The 19,814-nt window shown below is 46.0% G+C and overlaps 1 protein-coding gene across 6 annotated transcripts in view; it reads left to right on the top strand.

The window, feature by feature from the left end:
- Tubgcp2 (tubulin gamma complex associated protein 2) overlaps positions 1-19,814 on the top strand; it is a 26,713-nt gene extending 6,899 nt beyond the window's left edge. For all 6 annotated transcript variants that reach the window (XM_031388717.1, XM_031388713.1, XM_031388716.1 and 3 more), the window contains 15 exons: positions 93-269; positions 1,263-1,422; positions 6,525-6,732; positions 6,995-7,194; positions 7,600-7,789; positions 8,448-8,593; positions 9,377-9,557; positions 9,840-10,020; positions 13,359-13,531; positions 13,815-13,943; positions 15,564-15,684; positions 15,988-16,131; positions 16,809-16,937; positions 17,985-18,148; positions 18,815-19,814. In XM_031388717.1, the coding sequence (XP_031244577.1) occupies positions 93-269; positions 1,263-1,422; positions 6,525-6,732; positions 6,995-7,194; positions 7,600-7,789; positions 8,448-8,593; positions 9,377-9,557; positions 9,840-10,020; positions 13,359-13,531; positions 13,815-13,943; positions 15,564-15,684; positions 15,988-16,131; positions 16,809-16,937; positions 17,985-18,148; positions 18,815-18,950 (2,439 nt within the window). In that variant the 3' untranslated portion in view covers positions 18,951-19,814. The remainder of the gene's footprint in view (positions 1-92; positions 270-1,262; positions 1,423-6,524; positions 6,733-6,994; positions 7,195-7,599; positions 7,790-8,447; positions 8,594-9,376; positions 9,558-9,839; positions 10,021-13,358; positions 13,532-13,814; positions 13,944-15,563; positions 15,685-15,987; positions 16,132-16,808; positions 16,938-17,984; positions 18,149-18,814) is intronic.

Here is a 19,814-nt window from a genome sequence, read left to right as displayed (position 1 = left end):
CCCTTCCCCTGCTCTTTCGGTGACATGGCAGGTGGTAGAACACAGTGAGCTTTTGTGGCTTAGTGTGAATGCATGGTTTTGTATATTTTTAGACACTTCAGTATTTGCAACAGAATGCAAAGGAAAGAGCTGAGCTTGCAGCTAGTGCTGCACCCAGCAGCACCACCAGCTTCAACATCCCTGTTGCCGCCTCTAAGATGTCCACACAAGAGCTAGAGGAACTGAGGAAGCAGCTTGGCAGTGTGTCCACAGGCTCCACACTGCAGCAGGTACCAGGTCTACCGTGGTCCACAGTTTGCTAGCTAGGCAAATATGTCTCCTCTTAGTACAAACTCATCGGACATAAGTGAGGCTAAGGCTGGATTGTGTGCTTTAGTCATAACTGTGACCTATAAGGGTAAACAGTGCAGTGAGGGTCTGGCCCAGTCCACATGCAGTGCATCTAAGCGAGCGCACGTCATGGTTCCCTACTGGAATTTGTTGACAGTTTCCAACAAAAGTGACAGTACTTTTTAAGTTACCAGTTTATTTCCTCAAGGTTATTTTTTTTCTCCTGGGCTTGCTGCTGCTTGGAATTATTCCGCTTCACACTGGTGGTTTTGTGAGTTTCCAGTATCCTCTTAGAGCCACCATGTGCCTGCTTTTGAAACCCTTGGACCCTTTGCACAGCCTCACCTCTGTGTACTGAGCACAGAGGACACAGCACAGTCTTTTATCCCTGTGCCGGTTTCTCATTGCCCTCATACCATCTACCCTGTGGAACCTACAGGCATGCAGAGCTAAGTCAGTACTTCCAAAAGTGGCCAGCTTTGTCAGCCTCTGGTTGTTAATCTCCCAGAAGGGCAGTTCTCTGTGCTTAGCCTTCTCCATAGGGTAAGGATAACTCAGCAAGTGGTGTTAGACATAGTCACTATAGTCACATACTACTAAGAAAATCAGTTCACGCTCTTCCTGCTTTGTGTCCTGATCTGAAATACTTCCGTAAAATGCAGACACTTTCCCATGGCCCCCACAGCTGGTGCCTTGATACTGGGTTGTTTCTTATTGGGCAGAGACCTTGAGAAGGCTGGCTTTCTTGTTCTTAGGCCCAGATGTTGTAATGGTTTTTTAGAATCATGTCTCCTTTTTAAATACGATTGAATGTCCTATGTACTAAAACAATGGGCTTTTTCTATGCCGAACACTTGTTAATTTCCATAGATAACTTGGTTTTATTTGTACTATAGTATATTTTGGTTTTGTTTTTAAAAATGCCTTACTAGTCTCTGGAACTTACAAGAAAGATGCTTCGAGACAAACAGAACAAAAAAAATTCAGGCCAGCCCCTCCCCGTCTTCCCAGCATGGGTGTATGAGAGACCAACTCTGGCTGGAGATTTCCTGATTGGCTCGGGCTTGAGCTCTGACACAGCTTTGCCTATAGGTATGTGATGGATTTCTTTCTGACACCTAGGAGTTTTTCTGCTTGCTTGCATGTGCCTCAGCAGGCTGTGAAACCATGGCTGACACACTGAACTCCAGAGGACTTGAATGCTTGTTCTTGCATTCCTCCTGCCACAGCCTTAGGACAGTCGGAGATGGCCTCCTGGGCTGTACACCGGTGTGCAGACACAAGGACCAGGAGGACACACTTACCTGAAAAGTGATTTGTCATTACCACAGACTACATCCAGTATTAGTACCGTGTGCACAAAACCCTTAAAAGTTGCGACTATTTAACAGCACTGCTGTTTCAGGGCAGGTTCTCAGGAATCTAAGATGTGTGTGTTGGCATACCACAGACTTCATGCAACCCCATAGAGTCTTTTCAGATCAAAATATGATTTGCATTGGCATAGCTTATGTGTGGTTTCCTGCCTGTTTGATAGCAGCCCCAGGTTAAGAGAATTATGAAGTGGTGTGCCTTGCCACAGCTCATGAGCTCTGTATGGTGTTGATGCAGAGGTCTACTGTCACCTTTAGAAATATCTTGTAGGGTTATTAGACAAATTGAGTGTGTTCTCCTGTCCCCAAGCAGACATGATTCTGCTGCAAATTCATGGGAAGGTAGAGACAGGTGTCTTTATATCGTGGACTTGTTGTTTGCAATGTTGGCAGGTACCTAGTTGTCACCTGTCTTGTCACCTAGTAGAGGTTATTGTCTCCTTCCCATCTGTTCTCCTGTCTCCATACAGACCCCTGCAGTCAGCATAATCATCATCCTTGGCAGATCGTCAGTCTTAGACCTTGCTTTTCTGCGCTGTATGGATGTAGCTGGTGCTCTGCATAGTGTGTGTCCCTCAGGACTCATTCCTATTGAATTTCACCACCTTCAGCTTCACTTAGCATCATGAGTCATCATTTCTCCAGTTGTTCCAACTCTGCCCTTCCAACCATTCTTTCCAGTAAGCTCCCTGTCTTCTCCCATTACCTCTGGTCCTTGGGATTAGTCCCACATCTACCTCCTCCATCTCTGCTTTCAAGTGTCCAGGTAAACTTTATGTCACCTAAGGCCACTCTGCTGCTTGCTGTACCTGCTACCTCCCCAGTGGCTTATTTACCTGTAGTTGTTGAAAATTGAAATGCAATGAGCATGCCCAAGCAACCAGTCTTCCGTTTCATTCCCTTAATCTCAGTGGCCATGGCTTTATGCAGGAGCATGGATCTTGACCACCTCATCTTTCCCTCTTCCTGTAGTTCCCATACTTCCTGTAGGCATAGCTAGAGCCCACTTTCAGTACAGGGCCTGAGTCTCAGGCAAACCTGCCCAGTGACAGCCCTACAATGCCCCTCATCCCCAACAAAACCCTGACAGTTTGTCCAGGCTGGCCTCTTCTGGCCCTTGAGCTCCATTTTCCACTCAGGCCCTATATACCAATCAGATAAGGCAGGTCTGCTCCCTCGGGTATTTGCATAGTGTATTCCCCTGCCCCTTCAGAGCTCAACTAAAGATCTGGCGATAGTCACCCCTTCTTTGTCCTTCCTTGTCACACCTAATACACTGTATGATGCTGGTTCAGTTTTGTTTGGTATAGGACAGGCTAGCATCTGCTCTGCACATGTGTTGATTAGAAGCCAGAGAGTATCTGCCAGGCTGATGCTTGGCATTGAGGAGCTACTGGTAGTCATAGAGTGAGCATGGTGATTCACTGTATTTCAGTAATGATATAAATACTGAGGTATGGGAGAGCCCCTCCATCTCACCACAGAGGACTTATGTGGACCAAGAGTGGTAGGCAGAGAAATAAACTATACAGAGGGTCAGAGCTATTCTTAGAAGATCCTGCCGTTCAGGAAACACACAGAACAACTGTCACAAACCATGGAGATTAGAATTATGGTTTTGCTGGTCAAGAGAAAGCCAGTGGAGTAAAGTGAGAAGTAGAACTTGGAACTCAAAGGAATAGATATTAGCTAGATTCTTGTCTTGGGCTTTGCGTGTGGCACTTACACCCTCTTGAGTGGTGGGGATGCAAGGCCAATGAAGAGGTTTTATGAAGTGTAAAGTATGTTGTGTGACACTTCTCCATGCTGTCAGGCCCAAGTTGTTCCCTGAATGACACCAGCACATGCCAGGCATGTGGGGACAGGAGGGAAAGCCATGCTGAGACAAGATGGCTGGAACAGAGCTACCTCAGTAGGTGGACTGTGACTGCCATCTAGTCCTGTTGATGTAGAAGTAGGCATTTTCTTGACATTTGACATGTGGTGTCCTGTTCATTTGTTCTGAGTTTTGTTTGTTTGTTTGTTTTATATAGGGTCTCAGTCTGTAGCCATGGCTGTCCTGGAACTCACTGTGTAGACCACACTGCCCTGAGACTTCCTTCTGAGTGTTGGAATTAAAATTGTATGCCACCATGCCTGGCCAGTGGTGTCTTTTTAAAGGAAACCTTTTTCATTGTAGAACTAGGCTTACTCAATCATGATGATAAATGCTGCATACTTAACCTGGGTTAGCTTGTTCACCACTTTGACTTAATACCTGACATAGATGACTTATGGGAGGAAAGATTGTTTTGGACTCATGGTTTCGGCTGTGCCAGTTCATGATCATTGGTTCTGTTGGGTCTGGTGAGACAGAGAATCATGGCACATAGAACATATGTCGGGTCCTGTTTACCTTATGGTGAGCAGGAAGCAGAGAGCAAGAGTGGAGCTAAGGACCAGCAATGACCTAGAATGGCACACCCACTACTAACCCACTAAGTCTAACCTTTCATATGCAAGTCATTATGTTTCTTCATAGCTCTCAGAGGTCCGTGGCCACCTCATGATAAAAAAAACAAACAAAGAAACATATCTAGTTCCTCTCCAAAGTACCCAAGTCTTAACATTTCCACCATTTCTCAAACTCCAGAGTTTCTCTGAAACTTTGTTTCTAGCTATGAACTTCTGTAAAACAAAAGTTATATAATTCCAAGATACAATGATACATAGTAAACACTCCCATTGCAAAAAGGACTCATAAGAGAATAGCTAGGGGCTGGTGAGATGGCTCAGCGGGGAAGAGCACTGACTGCTCTTTGGAAGGTCATGAGTTCAAATCCCAGCAACCACATGGTGGCTCACAACCACCTGTAATGAGATCTGACGCCCTCTTCTGGTGCATGTGAAAATAGCTACAATGTACTTACATATAATAAATAAATAAATCTTTTAAAAAAAAGAGAGAGAGAGAATAGCTAGCCAGGAGCCTAGGTGTTGGGGTCTGGCCAGTTCTTAAGATATGCACAAGGCCTCTTGCCTGTTCAGATGCAAAGTGGTTGGCTTTATTCCGGTACCAACCACTGAGCCTAGGATGTCCTCTGAGTATCAGGCAAACTCTCTCCCAATCAGGCAAATATATCTCCACCCACTGACTGCTGCTGCTTTTTGGTTTTGGTTTGTTTTCTTTTGATATTTTTTTTCATACACTATATTTTGATCATGTTTTCTCTTCCCAAACCCCTTCCAGACTCTCTCTTCTCTCATGTTTCTTTATCTTTCGTGTTTAAAACAAAATTTAAAGCAAACAATCAAAATATCAATAAGACAATAAATAAATAAATAAATAAATAAATAAATAAAACAAAAAGCCCACAAAAAAATTCTTGAAGCTGGTTTTGTGTTGGCCAACTAGTCCTAGGCATAGAGAGTGCCCTGTGGTTGATAAACCCAGTGATACTCCATTGGAGAAAACAGATTTCCCTTCTTCCAGCAAGTATCAATTGCAAATCTTGGTTAGGGTGGAATTTGTGCCTCTCAGTGCTGGAACCGTGTCTTGTTTGAACATGTGCGGGTCTTGTGCATACTGCCCCAGCCTCTGAGTTCGTATGTGCATGTTCATCAGTCCTGCTGTGTCTTGAAGACACTGTTTAATTGGGTTCTTTTTAATGGTGTCAGTCTCTTCAGGAACCATACCTACCATAGCCCCAATTTTTCATGGGCTTTTCTAATCAAGCTGAAATTCCTAAAGTCTTTGTACTTTCCTTTTTTTCCCCTCCTGATTCTCACTGTAAAACCCATATAAAGGAGCCTAGAATAATCATGTCATAGCTTGAATAAATGACTGCTTCAAAATTACCTCACCAAATTCAACTGACCAATTACATTTAGACTCATACTCACAGATTTTCAGGACACAAATAGCATAAAGAAAAATTCTTTATTAAAACATAACATGCCGGGCAATGGTGACGCATGCCTTTAATCCCAGCACTTGAGAGGCAGAGGCAGGTGGATTTCTGAGTTCAAGACCAGCCTGGTCTACAGAGTGAGTTCCAGGACAGCCAGGGCTATACAGAGAAACCCTGTCTTGAAAAAAAATGTGACACAAGTGGCTTCCAGTCTTTGTTCCTGTCTGAAGCCTGATAAGCCTGCCGTTCGTTCACTCTCTATTCCTAATGGTATTCTGATCATCTGACTTCACAAGAATTGCCCATAGAGTTTGCTTAAATTCTAGGCTTCTTCATCCTGTATTTCTAAACATTTCCACTTTCCTCCTACAAGCCAGTTCCTAAGAACCATTTGGTCAGGTTTAGTCACAGCAACAATGTAGCTTATTGGTACCAACTTTCTGTATTTGTTATGTTTGGCATATTTGTCAGAACAACTTAAAAGTGTGAAGGGGTTTTGTGGGGGCCCACAGTTTCAGATTTTAGCTAATATCCCTTGCTCCATTGATTCTGGGCACTCATCATGAGGCAGAACATCAATGCATCAGGAGAGAGCTGTGGAAAGGTTGTTCCTTCTGGACAGGAAGCAGAAAGAAAAAGGGAAAGCTCTCAAGGAAAGAGCTGGGGATTCTGGGTGACCTTCCAAGGTATCCCCCAGTGTCCTGCTTCCTATAGCCATGTCCTGCTTCCCGAGCTTTCCAGAACTTACCAGCTAGTGCCACCAACTGAGAATCAACAGAATCTGTGGAATCTGTTTCATACTCAAATCATAAAAGGAAATGACTTCCTCTTTCCATCCTTGTATGTACATGATGTCACAGAGAAGCTTGGTAAGGGTGTAGAGCCAGGGGCATGGGGGATCTTAGAGTCTAGTGTTGCCTGTCCCTTGCAGGTACGTTGCCCTTGGCCTCCCAGGAGTCAGCAGTGGTGGAAGATCTGCTCTATGTGCTTGTGGGTGTGGATGGCAGGTATATCACTGCTCAGCCTTTGGCTGGGAGGCAGAACCGTACCTTCCTTGTGGACCCCAACCTGGACCTGTCCATCCGGGAGCTAGTAAACAGAATCCTCCCTGTGGCTGCCAGCTACTCTACTGTGACCAGGTGAGTCCCTGGTGTGACCAGCCACCTCCCTGATGAAGTCCTTTCCTAGTTTGTGGTTCTCTCTTCTTCCTAATAAATTTTGAAGAGCCTATGAGTCCCCAAGCCCTATCTTGACTCAACTCTTCATACCACAGAGTCCCATTGGCTCTAAGTACTGGAGTGAGTAATTTGCTCCTTGGGTGAGAAGGGGACTTGGAATAGCTCAACTTTGGTTTGGTAAGTTAGCTCTTCCCCTACAGTGTCCCATGTATCTTTGCCGTAGGTTCATTGAGGAGAAGTCTTCATTTGAATATGGGCAGGTGAACCATGCCCTGGCTGCTGCCATGAGAACCCTGGTAAAGGAATACCTGATTCTGGTCACACAACTGGAACAGCTGCACAGGCAGGGCCTCCTCTCACTGCAGAAGCTCTGGTTCTACATCCAGCCAGCCATGCGCACCATCGACATCCTTGCCTCCCTTGGTGCGGACCTGCTGGTGGAGGGGCTGCAGGTGGAGGGCTCCCTAAGGCATGGCAGGGCCATTCTGTCTGTGGCTGGCCATTCATATTACTCTCTGGTGGCATGGTGGCAAGGCAGAGTTCTTGTCACATCTTGTTTTTTGAAGCAGGGTCTTATGTATTCTAGACTAGTTGGCAAACGCAGTTATGTAGTCTGCACTGGCCTCTAACTTGCAGTCATCTTGCTTCAGCCTCTCAAGTGCTGAGATTTGTGTATATGCCACCATGCTAGGCCTGGAGGCTTTTCTTGATAGGTCTTATTAGCAACTGTAGCTTTAACATCTGAGCATGGCATCTGTCTTGGTAGGAGTCCTATCTGCCAGGGGCACTTAGACGTCGGGGTAGTGAGCCAACCCTTTCTGCCCACAGCCACCTCAGTGGATAAAGGCGAGTGCGTGGGCGGGTCGACGCTGAGCCTTCTTCATGATAGAAGCTTCAACTACACGGGGGACAGCCAGGCGCAGGAGCTGTGCCTCTATCTGACCAAAGCAGCCAGTGCACCTTACTTTGAGATCCTGGAGAAGTGGATCTATAGGGGCATCATTCATGACCCTTACAGGTAGGACCTATGGGTACCAGATACCTCTCACCTGGACTGTCTACTGTGCAATAGTCTCTGAGAAGGGATATGCCAGACACAAATCCTTAACACAACAGTTATGAGCTGAGGAGTGGGTGTCACTCACTGCCTGTCAGCAGCTTTATCCTGTTGAATGAGGAACTTTCCATGTGGTTGAGTAGTGTGCTACTTCAGCATGATGCCTTTGAATATGTAAAGCAAATGACCAGTTCATAGAGAACTCTGTTCTGTTGTGCTGGGGATGAAACTCAGGCCTCGAATGTGCTCTACCATAGGGTGGGCCTTGTGTTTCTTTATGGAAACAAAAGAATTTGGTGTGATGAGCCTAATAAGGAATTCAGTTTCCTTCTGGCCACAGGTAAATGGTTCTTGGAACTCTGTGGGAGGAGTCTGATTCTGTGGTTGATAGGCCTAGGTACCCGGGATAAGTCATTATTTGTCTATCCTGTGGCCATAATGGAAGAGTAGGGAAGAAGCCACTCAGCTCTGCCTCAAATTAGACACCTGCTCCCAAATAAGGCTGGAGTTCCTCAACTCACAGTTGAGTGGTTGTACAGGATGTTCCTGGAAGCATGTGGCCACCCCAGAGTTGTCCAGGCTTGTCCTGTAGTGGCCTGAAACACTGTGTGTCTTGCAGTGAGTTCATGGTGGAGGAGCACGAGCTGCGGAAGGAGAAGATCCAGGAGGACTACAATGACAAGTACTGGGACCAGCGCTACACTGTGCTGCCACAGCAAATCCCGTCCTTCCTGCAGAAGGTAGCAGGCAAGATCCTCAGCACAGGTGACTACTGCTTGGGCCACTCTCCAAGGAGGTCAGTGGCCTCTTCATGCTGCATCATGGGACCCATGGGTCATCACAGCCTTCCAGCCCCTCTGCCCCTGAAGATGACTTAGCTGGGAATGGCCTACTACTGTGCTGCTAGCCACTGATTGTTCTTAGTTCTCCATCACTTTATAGTGCCCCCTAATCAGGAAGCTATCTGCCTCAGACATGGCTTTCTATCTTGGGGTTTTACATCTAAAACGCCATCATTTAGCAACAGAGGCCTTGAGGAGCCCACACCTTCTAGGCCGGCTGCAACTTTTAGTTTTGTTGCATAGATTAGAGCTTGATGTAGAGATGAGCAAATCCTTGGGGCTTGACATATGTGCTCTGCTCTGAAAGCTGAACAGAATCAGAAAGGGCTAAGAGATTATTTAGCAATCTAGATCTCAAGGCTTTTCAAACTCTTTCCTATAAAATACAGACCTGAAGAACTATTGCACAGTCTTTTCAGGAAACAAGTTGTACCTCATGTCTAGCATACTGTCTCATGTTTGATTGGCATCGTAAAGGTCCAAGCCTAGCTGGGCAGTGGTGGCACATGCCTTTAATCCCAGCACTTGGGAAGCAGAGGCAGGTGGATTTCTGAATTCGAGGCCAGCCTGGTCTACAGAGTGAGTTCCAGGACAGCCAGAGCTATACAGAGAAACTCTGTCTCGAAAAACCAAGAAAAAAAAAGTCCAGGCCTGAGACTCAGCATGTACATACTGAGTCCACCTTCCTTTTTTTTCTTTTTTTCAGGAAAATACCTAAATGTGGTCAGAGAATGTGGTCATGATGTTACCTGTCCTGTAGCCAAAGAGATCATTTATACCCTCAAAGAGCGGGCATATGTGGAGCAGATTGAGAAAGCGTTCAATTATGCCAGCAAAGTGCTGCTGGACTTCCTCATGGAGGAGAAGGAGCTGGTGGCCCACCTAAGGTTGGACTTCACTTTGTATCCATGGGGCTGAAAGTAGAATGTTCTTAGCAACTATATTTTAATCTCTATACAGGCTCCCTGCAGCCTCAGTGTGAGGTGGCAGGGTCTCCGTTCTCTAGTTCTCAGACCGTGTGATCCAACAGGTCTCTCAGCTCCTTGCTGTCAGTCCCTCCCCTGCCATGCCTGAGCAGAGCAGCTCCATGTCTCACTGAGAGCTGCCAAACCTCTACCTTGTATGTTGAAGGCAGCGGTCAGGCTATATGTTCAACAACCCTGGCACAGGTCCATCAAGCGCTACTTCCTGATGGACCAAGGGGACTTCTTCGTGCATTTCATGGACCTGACTGAGGAGGAGCTCAGGAAGCCAGTAGAAGACATTATACTCACACGCCTGGAGGCTCTGTTGGAGCTGGCCCTGCGCATGAGCACTGCCAACACTGACCCCTTCAAAGATGACCTCAAGGTGAGTGCAACATGATGGCACCTTGCTTCTGCAACACTGGAGTGAACACATAGCAGGACCTAGTTAGGGTGTCCTACTGGATGTTCTTCCTATTTCAGAGAACACTGGCTTACAAGCATTTTTGTTAAGGGATATGTGTCTGGTCTCACAGGAGGCACTACTTGGTACTTTTCCTGTGAGTTTGGTCTATGTCGGTGTCAAATCAGGCCTACCTTTCACAGAGTGTAGATGGACAGATGCTCTTTATGTTCTCAGGTTTGGGGAGTAGTGTGAGTTATTCAGGTTCTGTCGCTGGTCTCTTTTCTCTGGAGATACTGCATCAAGGCTCCATTTCATGCAGGTTTAGGTCTTCCATAACTTGTGCTTCCAGAGTTTATCCTGACCACCAGTATGTTTCTGTTGCCATCAACAGGATGTGTGTTTGCATCCTGCAGTACAGAGAGCTATTGTGATTTCTAAGGCTGGCAGGAAGAGCTCCACTTTCATCTCTGAGCTCAGTGGTGTGTCTTCTTTTCTCTCGCATGTATCTGAAAGCCTGTCAGTTCCCCGGATGTTTGTAAGAACTCAATCTTGGTTCTATTACTTTTTTCCTTATATTTATTTCTTCCTTTCTCTTCTTTGTTTCTATCAACTTGTTTCTGTTAGCTTTGGGCTTAGTTTCTGTTCATAGTTTCTTGAATTTTGAAGTTAGGCTATTTTAGCATGCTTTATTTTCTTTTGTTTCAAGAGATTCAATGGGGTGGAGAGATGGCTCAGTGGTTAAGAGCACTGGCTGCTCTTCTAGAAGTCCTAAGTTCAAGTCCCAGCACCCACATGGTGGCTCAAGGGATTCTGTGATTTCTTCTTTAGTGGTTTGTTTCCACTTAGTTAGAAATTTTCAGGGTTTTTTATGTTGCTTAGGGTTTTTTGTTTTTAAATTTTCTTTATTGTATATGTGTGGGTGTTTTGCCTGCATGTATATCTGTGCAGCACATGTGTGCAGTGCCTGTGGAGGACAGAGGAGGGCATGGGTCCCTGGGAACTGGAGTTACAGGCAGTTGTGGGCCACTGCATGAGTGCTGGGATCTGAACCTGGGCATATCTCCAGCACTGTTACTTAGTTTTAACTTCACTGTTTAATTTTTTTTGAAGATTTATTTACTTATTTTATGTATATGAGTACACTGTAGCTGTACAGATGGTTTGTGAGCCATCATGTGGTTGCTGCGAATTGAACTCAGGACCTCTGCTCGCTCAGACCTTGCTCACTCTGGCCCAAAGATTCATTTATTATTATATGTAAATACACTGTAGCTGTCTTCAGACACACCAGAAGAGGGCAGGACATCAGATCTCATTACAGATGGTTGTGAGCCACCATGTGGTTGCTGGAATTTGAACTAGGACCTTTGGAAGAACAGTCAGGGCTCTTAACCACTGAGCCATCTCGCCAAGCCTTAATATAAGTTTTATAACATAATCGTGATGGTCCTGGGATTCTACATGGGTTCTTCCTCTACTCAGCAGACCTTGGATGGTGCTTAGTGCTGAGCACGCAGCTTCCATCTATTACTGAGAGTTAGGCTGAGGCCCCACTGTTCTTGTAGATCTTCGTTTTCTTTGCAGTTCTGTTCTTCTTTACTTCATGTATTTCTGGATCTCTTACTAAGTGCAGGAGTAATTTTGTAGGGTTTATTACTCCTAGTGGCAGTCTGTGGCCCGATCATCCAGGTGGAACGCACAAGAGCCATCTCAGGTGCTGGCTATGGGGCAAGTGAGAGTCATGTCTGCCCACCTGATGTCTGTGTTACATTGACAAGCAGGATTAGAGTGGTCTTCACTTCCGTGACTGTTAGGCGACAGGCGTTGGTGAGCATTTGCTTTGTTCAGGAGCTGTTTGTGCTCTTCTTCATTTATTCTTTGTGCTTTGTTCTTTTCCCATTTTTTATATTTTGTGTCTTTTTGGACATATATTTAAGTCTTATAGGAACCCTTAGCAAACTGACATGTGGTTGGCTCTAATAAGTATTTAATAGTTAATGTTGTAGACAGTACTGTTTGTCCATAAAAGGTCTTCACTCTTAAGATTTATTCAGTTTCTCCTATGGTTCCTCATTCATAATAACAACAACAGAAACATTTAAAATGTTATTTTAAGGCCTGGAAAGAAGGATTAGTCGTTCAAAGTTATCTTAGGTTTCTATTGCTGTGATCGACACCATCACCAAAAGCAGCTTGGAATGGATTCATTTCCGCTTACAGTTCTACATCACACTCCATCACTGAGGGCAGGAACTCACACAGGTCAGGAGTCAGGAGCTGGTGAACAGGCCATAGAAGGATACTGCTTACCACCTTGGACCTCATGGCTTGCTCAGCCTGCTTTCTTATAAAACCTAAGGCCAGGCAGTGATAGCGCATGCCTTTAATCCCAGAACTTGGGAGGCAGAAGCAGGGGGATTTCTGAGTTCAAGGCCAGCCTGGTCTACAGAGTGAGTTCCAGGACAGTCAGGGCTACACAGAGAAATCCTGTCTTGAAAAACAAAAACAAACAAACAAACAAATAATGAAACCTAAGACCAGCAGCCCAAGGGTGTTCTCACCCACATTAGCCCGGTTAACCCCACATCAATCACTAATTAAGAAAATGTACCACAGACCTGTCGGTAGGCAAATTAAAGATATTTTCTTGAGATTCTCCTTTTCCAAATGACTCTAGAATGTATCAGTTTGACAAAACTAGCCAGCACAAGGGTGTTTGCTGCTTTTGCAGAGGACCTAGGTTTGGTTCCCAGCTCCTAAATTGAGTAGCTTGTGTCTTCAATTCTAGTTATCTGATGCTTTCTTCTTACCTCCACAGGCTTACCTCCAGATATATACATTTTACATACATACATACATATAGATACTCACAGATACACATAATATAAAAATAATTCTTTAAAAAGCAAGTTTCCTTTTTGTTCTCTTCCATTTTAATGGAAGATGCTTTGATGTAATTTTTTCTTTGTGGTGCTATGGATAGAACCTAGGACCTTACACATGCCAGGCGAGTGATCATCAGTGCACAGCGTACATCCCAATCTAACTTTTTCTTTTGGAGCAGGGTTTCTGCGTAGCCCTTGGAACTCACTCTGTATACCAGACTGGCCCTGGACTCACATAGATCTTCCTGCCAAATGCTGGGATTAAAGATGTGGGCCTCTGTTCCTGGCTCCAACCTAATCTGTTAATTAAGGGTTATCAGTGGCTGGTTAGCCTGTAATAGTATTTAAGAAGCTTTCTTGTTTCTCAGCTCCATTCATGGGTAGGTAAGGTCTGAGACAATTTTGTGTGCATCTTTTCTTTCACTTCCCCAGATTGAACTGATGTCTCACGACCTTATCACTCAGCTTTTGCGGGTTCTGGCCATTGAGACCAAGCAGGAAAAGGCAATGACCCATGCTGACCCCACAGAGCTCACACTGAGTGGTCTGGAGGCCTTCTCCTTTGACTATATGGTCAAATGGCCCCTGTCACTGATTATTAACAGGTGAGTCCTATATGACCCAGGCTATTTATGGTCAGGCATGTGCTCACCACTGAGCTAGTCCCTGACCTTTCAGATAAGGCTTTTCAGTTGGTATTTAACCTCTCCTAGTATTAAGAAACTTAGTTGCTTTTCCAGCTCAGTGCAGGGGTGGATGGGAGTCAGAACTGCCTGCTTGGGCAGCCTCACACTGCAGGATGCTGGGTTGTTCTTACTGCCTGTTGGTGCAGCCTAGTCAGAAGCACGGGCTGCCTTGTCCAGGTTCCTGACGTACCCCTCTTTGCAGGAAGGCACTCACCCGCTACCAGATGCTCTTCCGACACATGTTCTACTGCAAGCATGTGGAGCGGCAGCTCTGCAGTGTCTGGATCAGCAACAAGACAGCCAAGCAGCATGCACTGCACTCTGCAAAGTGGTATGTCTAAGAGAAGCGGCTCTGGTTTTTGGGTCTTTGAAAACATTGTTTGAAAGTCACTTCTAGCTTATCTACTTTCATGACTTTCCCACTAGCTGCACACTCACTGTCCAGATCCTCATAGACCATACTTCTAGGCTCTGTCTACAGCACATAGCCCCTCTCTCCATTCCTTCTTCCTGAGTACATAGGGTGGGAAGTGCTGGGAAGTGCTCTGGTGACCTTTTGTACACTAGCGTGTGGGGCTGGCTCATGTTTAAAGGAAATTTGAGGGTAAAGTTTCTTAAGAATTTGTCTCAGGGGCTAGAGAAATGCTCAGTGGTTAAGAGCACTGACTGCTCTTCCAGAGGTCCTGAGTTCAATTCCCAGCAACCACATGGTGGCTCACAACCATCTGTAATGGAATCTGATGCTCTCTTCTGGTGTGTCTGAGAACAGCTACAGTGTACTCATAAATTACTGAAAGAAAGAAAGAAAGAAAGAGTTTGTCTCAAGAGACTGGAGAGGTGGCTTAGGGGTTAGCATGTAATACTCTTGGAGATGACCAAGGTTCTACTCCTTGTACCCACACTGAACAGCTCACTAGTTAGTACCTGTAACTCCAGCTCCAAGGGGTCCTCTTCTGTCCTCTGTGGGCATTTGCATTCATGTGAAGATAACAAATATACACCACACATACATATAATTAAAGAGAAAATAGATCTGAGAAAAAATTGTCCCAGTAGAACACAAGTGTGTGGAGCCAGCCAAGGTGGTAGGTAGTTCTTGGCATTACCACCTCCCTGACATCTTAGCTACTTTTCTACTGGTGTGATGGAACACCAAAACCAAGGCAAGGTATGAAAGAAAGTAGCCAGGTAGTGGTGGCGCACGCCTTTGATCCCAGTACTTGGGAGTCAGAGGCAGGCAAATTTCTGAGTTCGAGGCCAGCCTGGTCTACAGAGTGAGTTCCAGGACAGCCAGGGCTACACAGAGAATCCCTGTCTCAAAAAACCAAAGGAAAAAAAAAAGGAAAGTTTATTTTGGACTCGTGGTTCCAGAAGATTGAGAGTCCATCACCACCATGGCAAGGAGCATGGCAGCAAGTGGGCAGAAATGGCAGCTGGGACAGCCGCTGAGAGCTCACAGCTTGAAGTGAAGCAGGAGATAGTGAGAGGTCACAAATATTGCTAGTCTTTTGAAATATCAAAGTCTTCCCTCAATAGCATACTTCTTACAACAAGGCTGCACATCTTAAGCCTCCCCAAACAGCCACCAACTGGGGCCATATCATTCAAGCCTCTACATCTGCTCTGGGTGGTGTAGTTAGCTACAGATCCTGCTCTATGTCTCCATGGTACAGCTATTGGTACTCCCTTTTCAGGATGCAGGGGAATCAGAGTTGTACTGCTAGGACATCAGTGACACCCTGATGAAGCCAGAGGTGGGAGTGGGTGTCCTCAGACCTCAGTACTGAGACATCTTGTTAATATCATTTGTCCCTGTGTCTGAGCCATCAGCACACGAGAACTAAGGTCATGAGCGTTCATTCTGCTGTTCCACTTGGGGGTGGAAGCCATCACCATGTGCTTCGTGCTGAGTCTGCATTGTCTTCTCAGTGCCTGTTCCTTATGCACTCAGGTTTGCTGGTGCTTTCACTTTGCGGCAGCGAATGCTCAACTTTGTCCAGAATATTCAGTACTACATGATGTTTGAAGTGATGGAACCGACCTGGCACATCCTTGAGAAAAACCTGAAATCTGTGAGTTTCTGCTGTATAAATGATAGCATCTGAGAGGCTCTTTCTCAGCCAGAGTGCATTTCATAACACCATCATATGCTAGCTGGGTGTCATGGCAGCCTCAAAAATGTCCACTGCCTCCCATCTGCCTGCTTGCTGTCCGTGTTCATGAGAGAGATGGGAGGAGATGGAGAAAGAAGGGAGAGAGACAAGTAGTCTTTAAGAGATCATGGGCCCATTGAAACAATGGCAATAGAATACCAAACCAGAACTGAAAATCACATGCCCATGATATTCGATGAAGTCTCGGGCCTTTATTTGCAGGCCTCCAACATTGACGACGTCCTTGGCCACCACACAAGTTTCCTTGACAACTGCCTGAAGGACTGCATGCTGACCAACCCTGAGCTGCTGAAGGTTTTCTCCAAGCTCATGTCTGTATGTGTCATGTTCACCAATTGTATGCAGGTGAGGACAAGGGGGCAACATGAGTGTGTGCTATGTCTAGACTATTGCCACATGCTGCTCTGTCCCACAACTTCTGCCCTTGCAGAGCTCCTGGTCTCTGTGGCCAGGCCATCCCATTCTGGCTGTGAAGCCTTCTAGGGCCTGCCTTATTTCTCATAGCATCCCTTATGCTAGTCTCTGTCTTAGGCCTCTTCAAATGCCTTTGCATTCACTTGTCAAAACTGAGTATTAAACTCTATTAAACTTATCTCGAGCAGTTGTCTAAATAATGCAGAAAATATCGGTGACAGAAGGGTAGTCTGGGGTCTCTGGGCTGGAGGATGCTGGGAGCCAGGTACTCTTTAGGCAGCATTGTAGAGCAGTCAGGAGGTAGTCAGGAGGTAGAAGATGTAGGTGGTTCTAGATTATAGAGGGGGCAGGGCTGTGAAAGCCATTCCTCAGATGTTTGGGGGCCATGTTCCTACATAGGGAAACACAAGACAACTATGTTCTTAGGAAACTCAGTTGATAGTCACTGAAAAATGTAGGCCTGGGAATGCTAAGAACTAACACCCCATCTACAGCTTTGTGTTCCTGTGTCTCTGGGTTGGGTACTGTGCACCTGTCGGTACTTGCTGTCTTTTGTGGAACACTGTACGTGGAGCTAACTATAACCTTTCCTCATGACTCACCTTTAGAAATTTACGCAGAGTATGAAACTGGACAGTGAGCTAGGCCGTCTGACCCTGGATCAGGGTGGTGTGCAGGGGCCACCCACAGAGACTGAGCGGATTGAGGATCGCCCCCGGAAGGAGCCTACCAGGAAGGTATGTGGCTGTGGGGCTTATCCAGAAAGGCCTTCTTCCTACTAAGCTACGACAGTATTAGCATTGCAAACTTAAGAAAATAAAACCTTAAACAAGACAGACATTATAAAGCCAGGTGTGGTGGCTTATACCTAGAATCCCACCACTTGGAAAGTGGAGGCAAGAGATCAGTTTTTCAGAACCAGATTCAGCTCCATAACAAGTTTGACTAACACAGAGACCTTCTGTTACCTTTCCCTGGCTTTTATCTCTACAATGGGAAAAACACAGGTCCTGGAGTTAGGTTCTAGCACAGCCACTAGAGTCTTCCTTCTCAACACTGAGCCTCCAGACATCTGGCCGCCAGAGTGTTGCGAAGCCATCTATACAACAGTATTGTGCAGGGTAGGCTGGGCTGCCCTGGAGCACAGAGCTTTGACTGGCTGAAGTACTTTTCCCTGATTAGTCAGTTGATCCAGATCACTGTCCGTGAAGCCTGTAGGATTCATTGTCAGGAGCTGGCAAATGGGAGCTAGTGTGAGAGTATGAGGGCGCAAGCAGGAGCAGTAGGAGAGAGGTCTGTCCTTGCTTGTTAGAGGCCAGGCGGGAAACAGCAGTAGCCCCAAAATCAGACCACAGCCCAGAGAAGCCATAGGGTGCTGGGCCTACTGCCCCAAGGATTTTTCCATTTGCTGTGCTCTGTTCCCATCTTTTATACCATAGGGACAAGGCAAAACTAATTTCTTTCATTAAAAAACTAGGGAGGAGCTGGGCGGTGGTGGCGCACGCCTTTAAACCCAGCACTTGGGAGGCAGAGGCAGGTGGATTTCTGAGTTCAAGGCCAGCCTGGACAAAATGAGACTCTGTCTCCAAAACAGAGAGCCAGAAGTGATGGCACAAGCCTGTGGTCCCAGCACTCAGGAGGCTCTGGTAGGAGAATCACAAGGCAGCCTGAAGTATGGTAGCAACAGTCTGTCTCAAAACTAAAAACCCAAAATAACAAGAAGGGAAGAGCATGTGTGCGGCTCCCTAGTAACCAATACTGAGCTCCCTGGGCTTTATTTTCAGCATCTGTCTGAGCATATGGATACTCCTCAGCTGTCCTCTGGTTTCGAGGCCACCATCAACAACTTTGACAAAAACTTCTCTGCCCATCTTCTTGATTTGCTGGCCCGACTAAGTGTCTACAGCACCAGTGACTGTGAACATGGCATGGCCAGTGTCATCTCCAGGTAAGTAACACTTCCTGATTTTAAAGCCCAGCCCTGCCATCTGCTTTCACTACTACCCCTGTTCTCCATGGCTCCAGCATCAGGTGTCCACATCTGGGCAAAGGCTGTGGAAGAGAGGGCCAGTTGTGAATACTCTGGTTGAGGGGCTGTCTGCTTACCACTGGAATAGGAAGGGGCTCTGGCTTCATCCAGGAATTGGATACCATTCCTGAATTGTCCTTTGAAAAGTACTAGTTTTATCTAAATAAAAAAAAAAAAGAAAGAAAGAAAAGAAAAGTACTAGTTTGTGCATTGGGGCTATCTGGTGTCCTGTGGCACCCTGTAATTCCCGCATTTCTGAGGTCTCTAGCACAGAAAATCACAGCCAGGCTTCCCAAGCCTGGGGCACCTCAGACTCCTATTGCCAGGAGATGCTAGGTAATGAGAACCCTGACCAATGTGACACACAATAAGGCCCACCAGGATTGAGACCTGCTAGTGTACCCATGTACTGGTGGTTGGAACATGCCCCTCCCTCTGCCTGGAAGAGGCCTTGGGTTGTATCTGTCTCATGATTGGGAGAAGTGGGGTTGCCACATGGATAACAATGGGAGATCCTGTGTATCTTCTCAGCTTGGGCCAGCTTCTGCCTGGAGTTTTTCTAACACCCCTTTTCCTCCTCTAAAGGCTAGATTTCAATGGTTTCTATGCGGAACGCCTGGAACGTCTGTCTGCAGAAAGGAGTCAGAAGGCTGTCCCCCAAGTGCCTGTCCCAAGGGGACCCTCAGCACCAACACCCAGGGTGGCCATTCCTGCGCAATGAGCTTGTTTGTTAAATACCATTATTTCTGGAACATGGGTGTTGTGCATTATTACTGCTTAAATATGGTTTCAGTTTCTATTTTGGCTCAATGATTTCCCTTTTCAAGGTGTTTGATTTCCTTTTAGAAGCTTTCCAGAGGGCTAGATGGCTCAGTCAGTAAAATGTTTTCTGTCCAAATATGAGGACCTAAGTTCAGATCCTTACCATCTGTCTTAGTTAGGGCTTCTGTTGCTATGATGAAACACCATAGCAAGAGCGACATGGAGAAGATAGGGTTTGTTTCAGCTTACGTCTTGTAGTCTAGTTCATCATCCAGGAAAGTCAGAACAGGAACCTAGAGACGGGAACTGATCCAGAGGCCATGGAGAAGTGCCGCTTACTGGCTTTCTCCCATGGATTACTCAGCCTGCTTTCCCATCATACCCAAGATCAGGACCAGCTGGGAAGCACCACTGCCCACAGCGAGCTGGTCTCTCCCATACCAAGCATCAGTCAAGGGAATGCAAAGACAATCTCATGGGACATTTTCTCCTTTGAGGTTCCTCTTCTAAAATGACTCTGGCATGTGTGAAACTGACATAAGTCTATTCAGCACACCATTAAATGCTGGGTGCAGTGGAACACTTCTCTATTCCCAGTGCTGGGGTACAGGTAGGTGGAGTCCTAGGGCTTACCAGTCTAGCTAAGTCATGAATTCCATGTTCAGTGTCTCAAAATAAACAAATATTAAACAGAAAGGTGGAGAGAAAGAGAGGAAATAGTCTGGTGTCAGTCTCTCAGCTCCACATGTACAAGCACGGGCACACACACAGTATGTACCTGTACTCAACAAAAAGAATAAACATGCAAGCTGCCTGTACCACA

This window comes from Mastomys coucha, unplaced genomic scaffold, assembly GCF_008632895.1.
Source record: "Mastomys coucha isolate ucsf_1 unplaced genomic scaffold, UCSF_Mcou_1 pScaffold21, whole genome shotgun sequence".
Taxonomy (NCBI): domain Eukaryota; kingdom Metazoa; phylum Chordata; class Mammalia; order Rodentia; family Muridae; genus Mastomys; species Mastomys coucha.
Note: the sequence above shows the minus strand (reverse complement) of the source record. Positions and strands in the feature narration are given on the sequence as shown.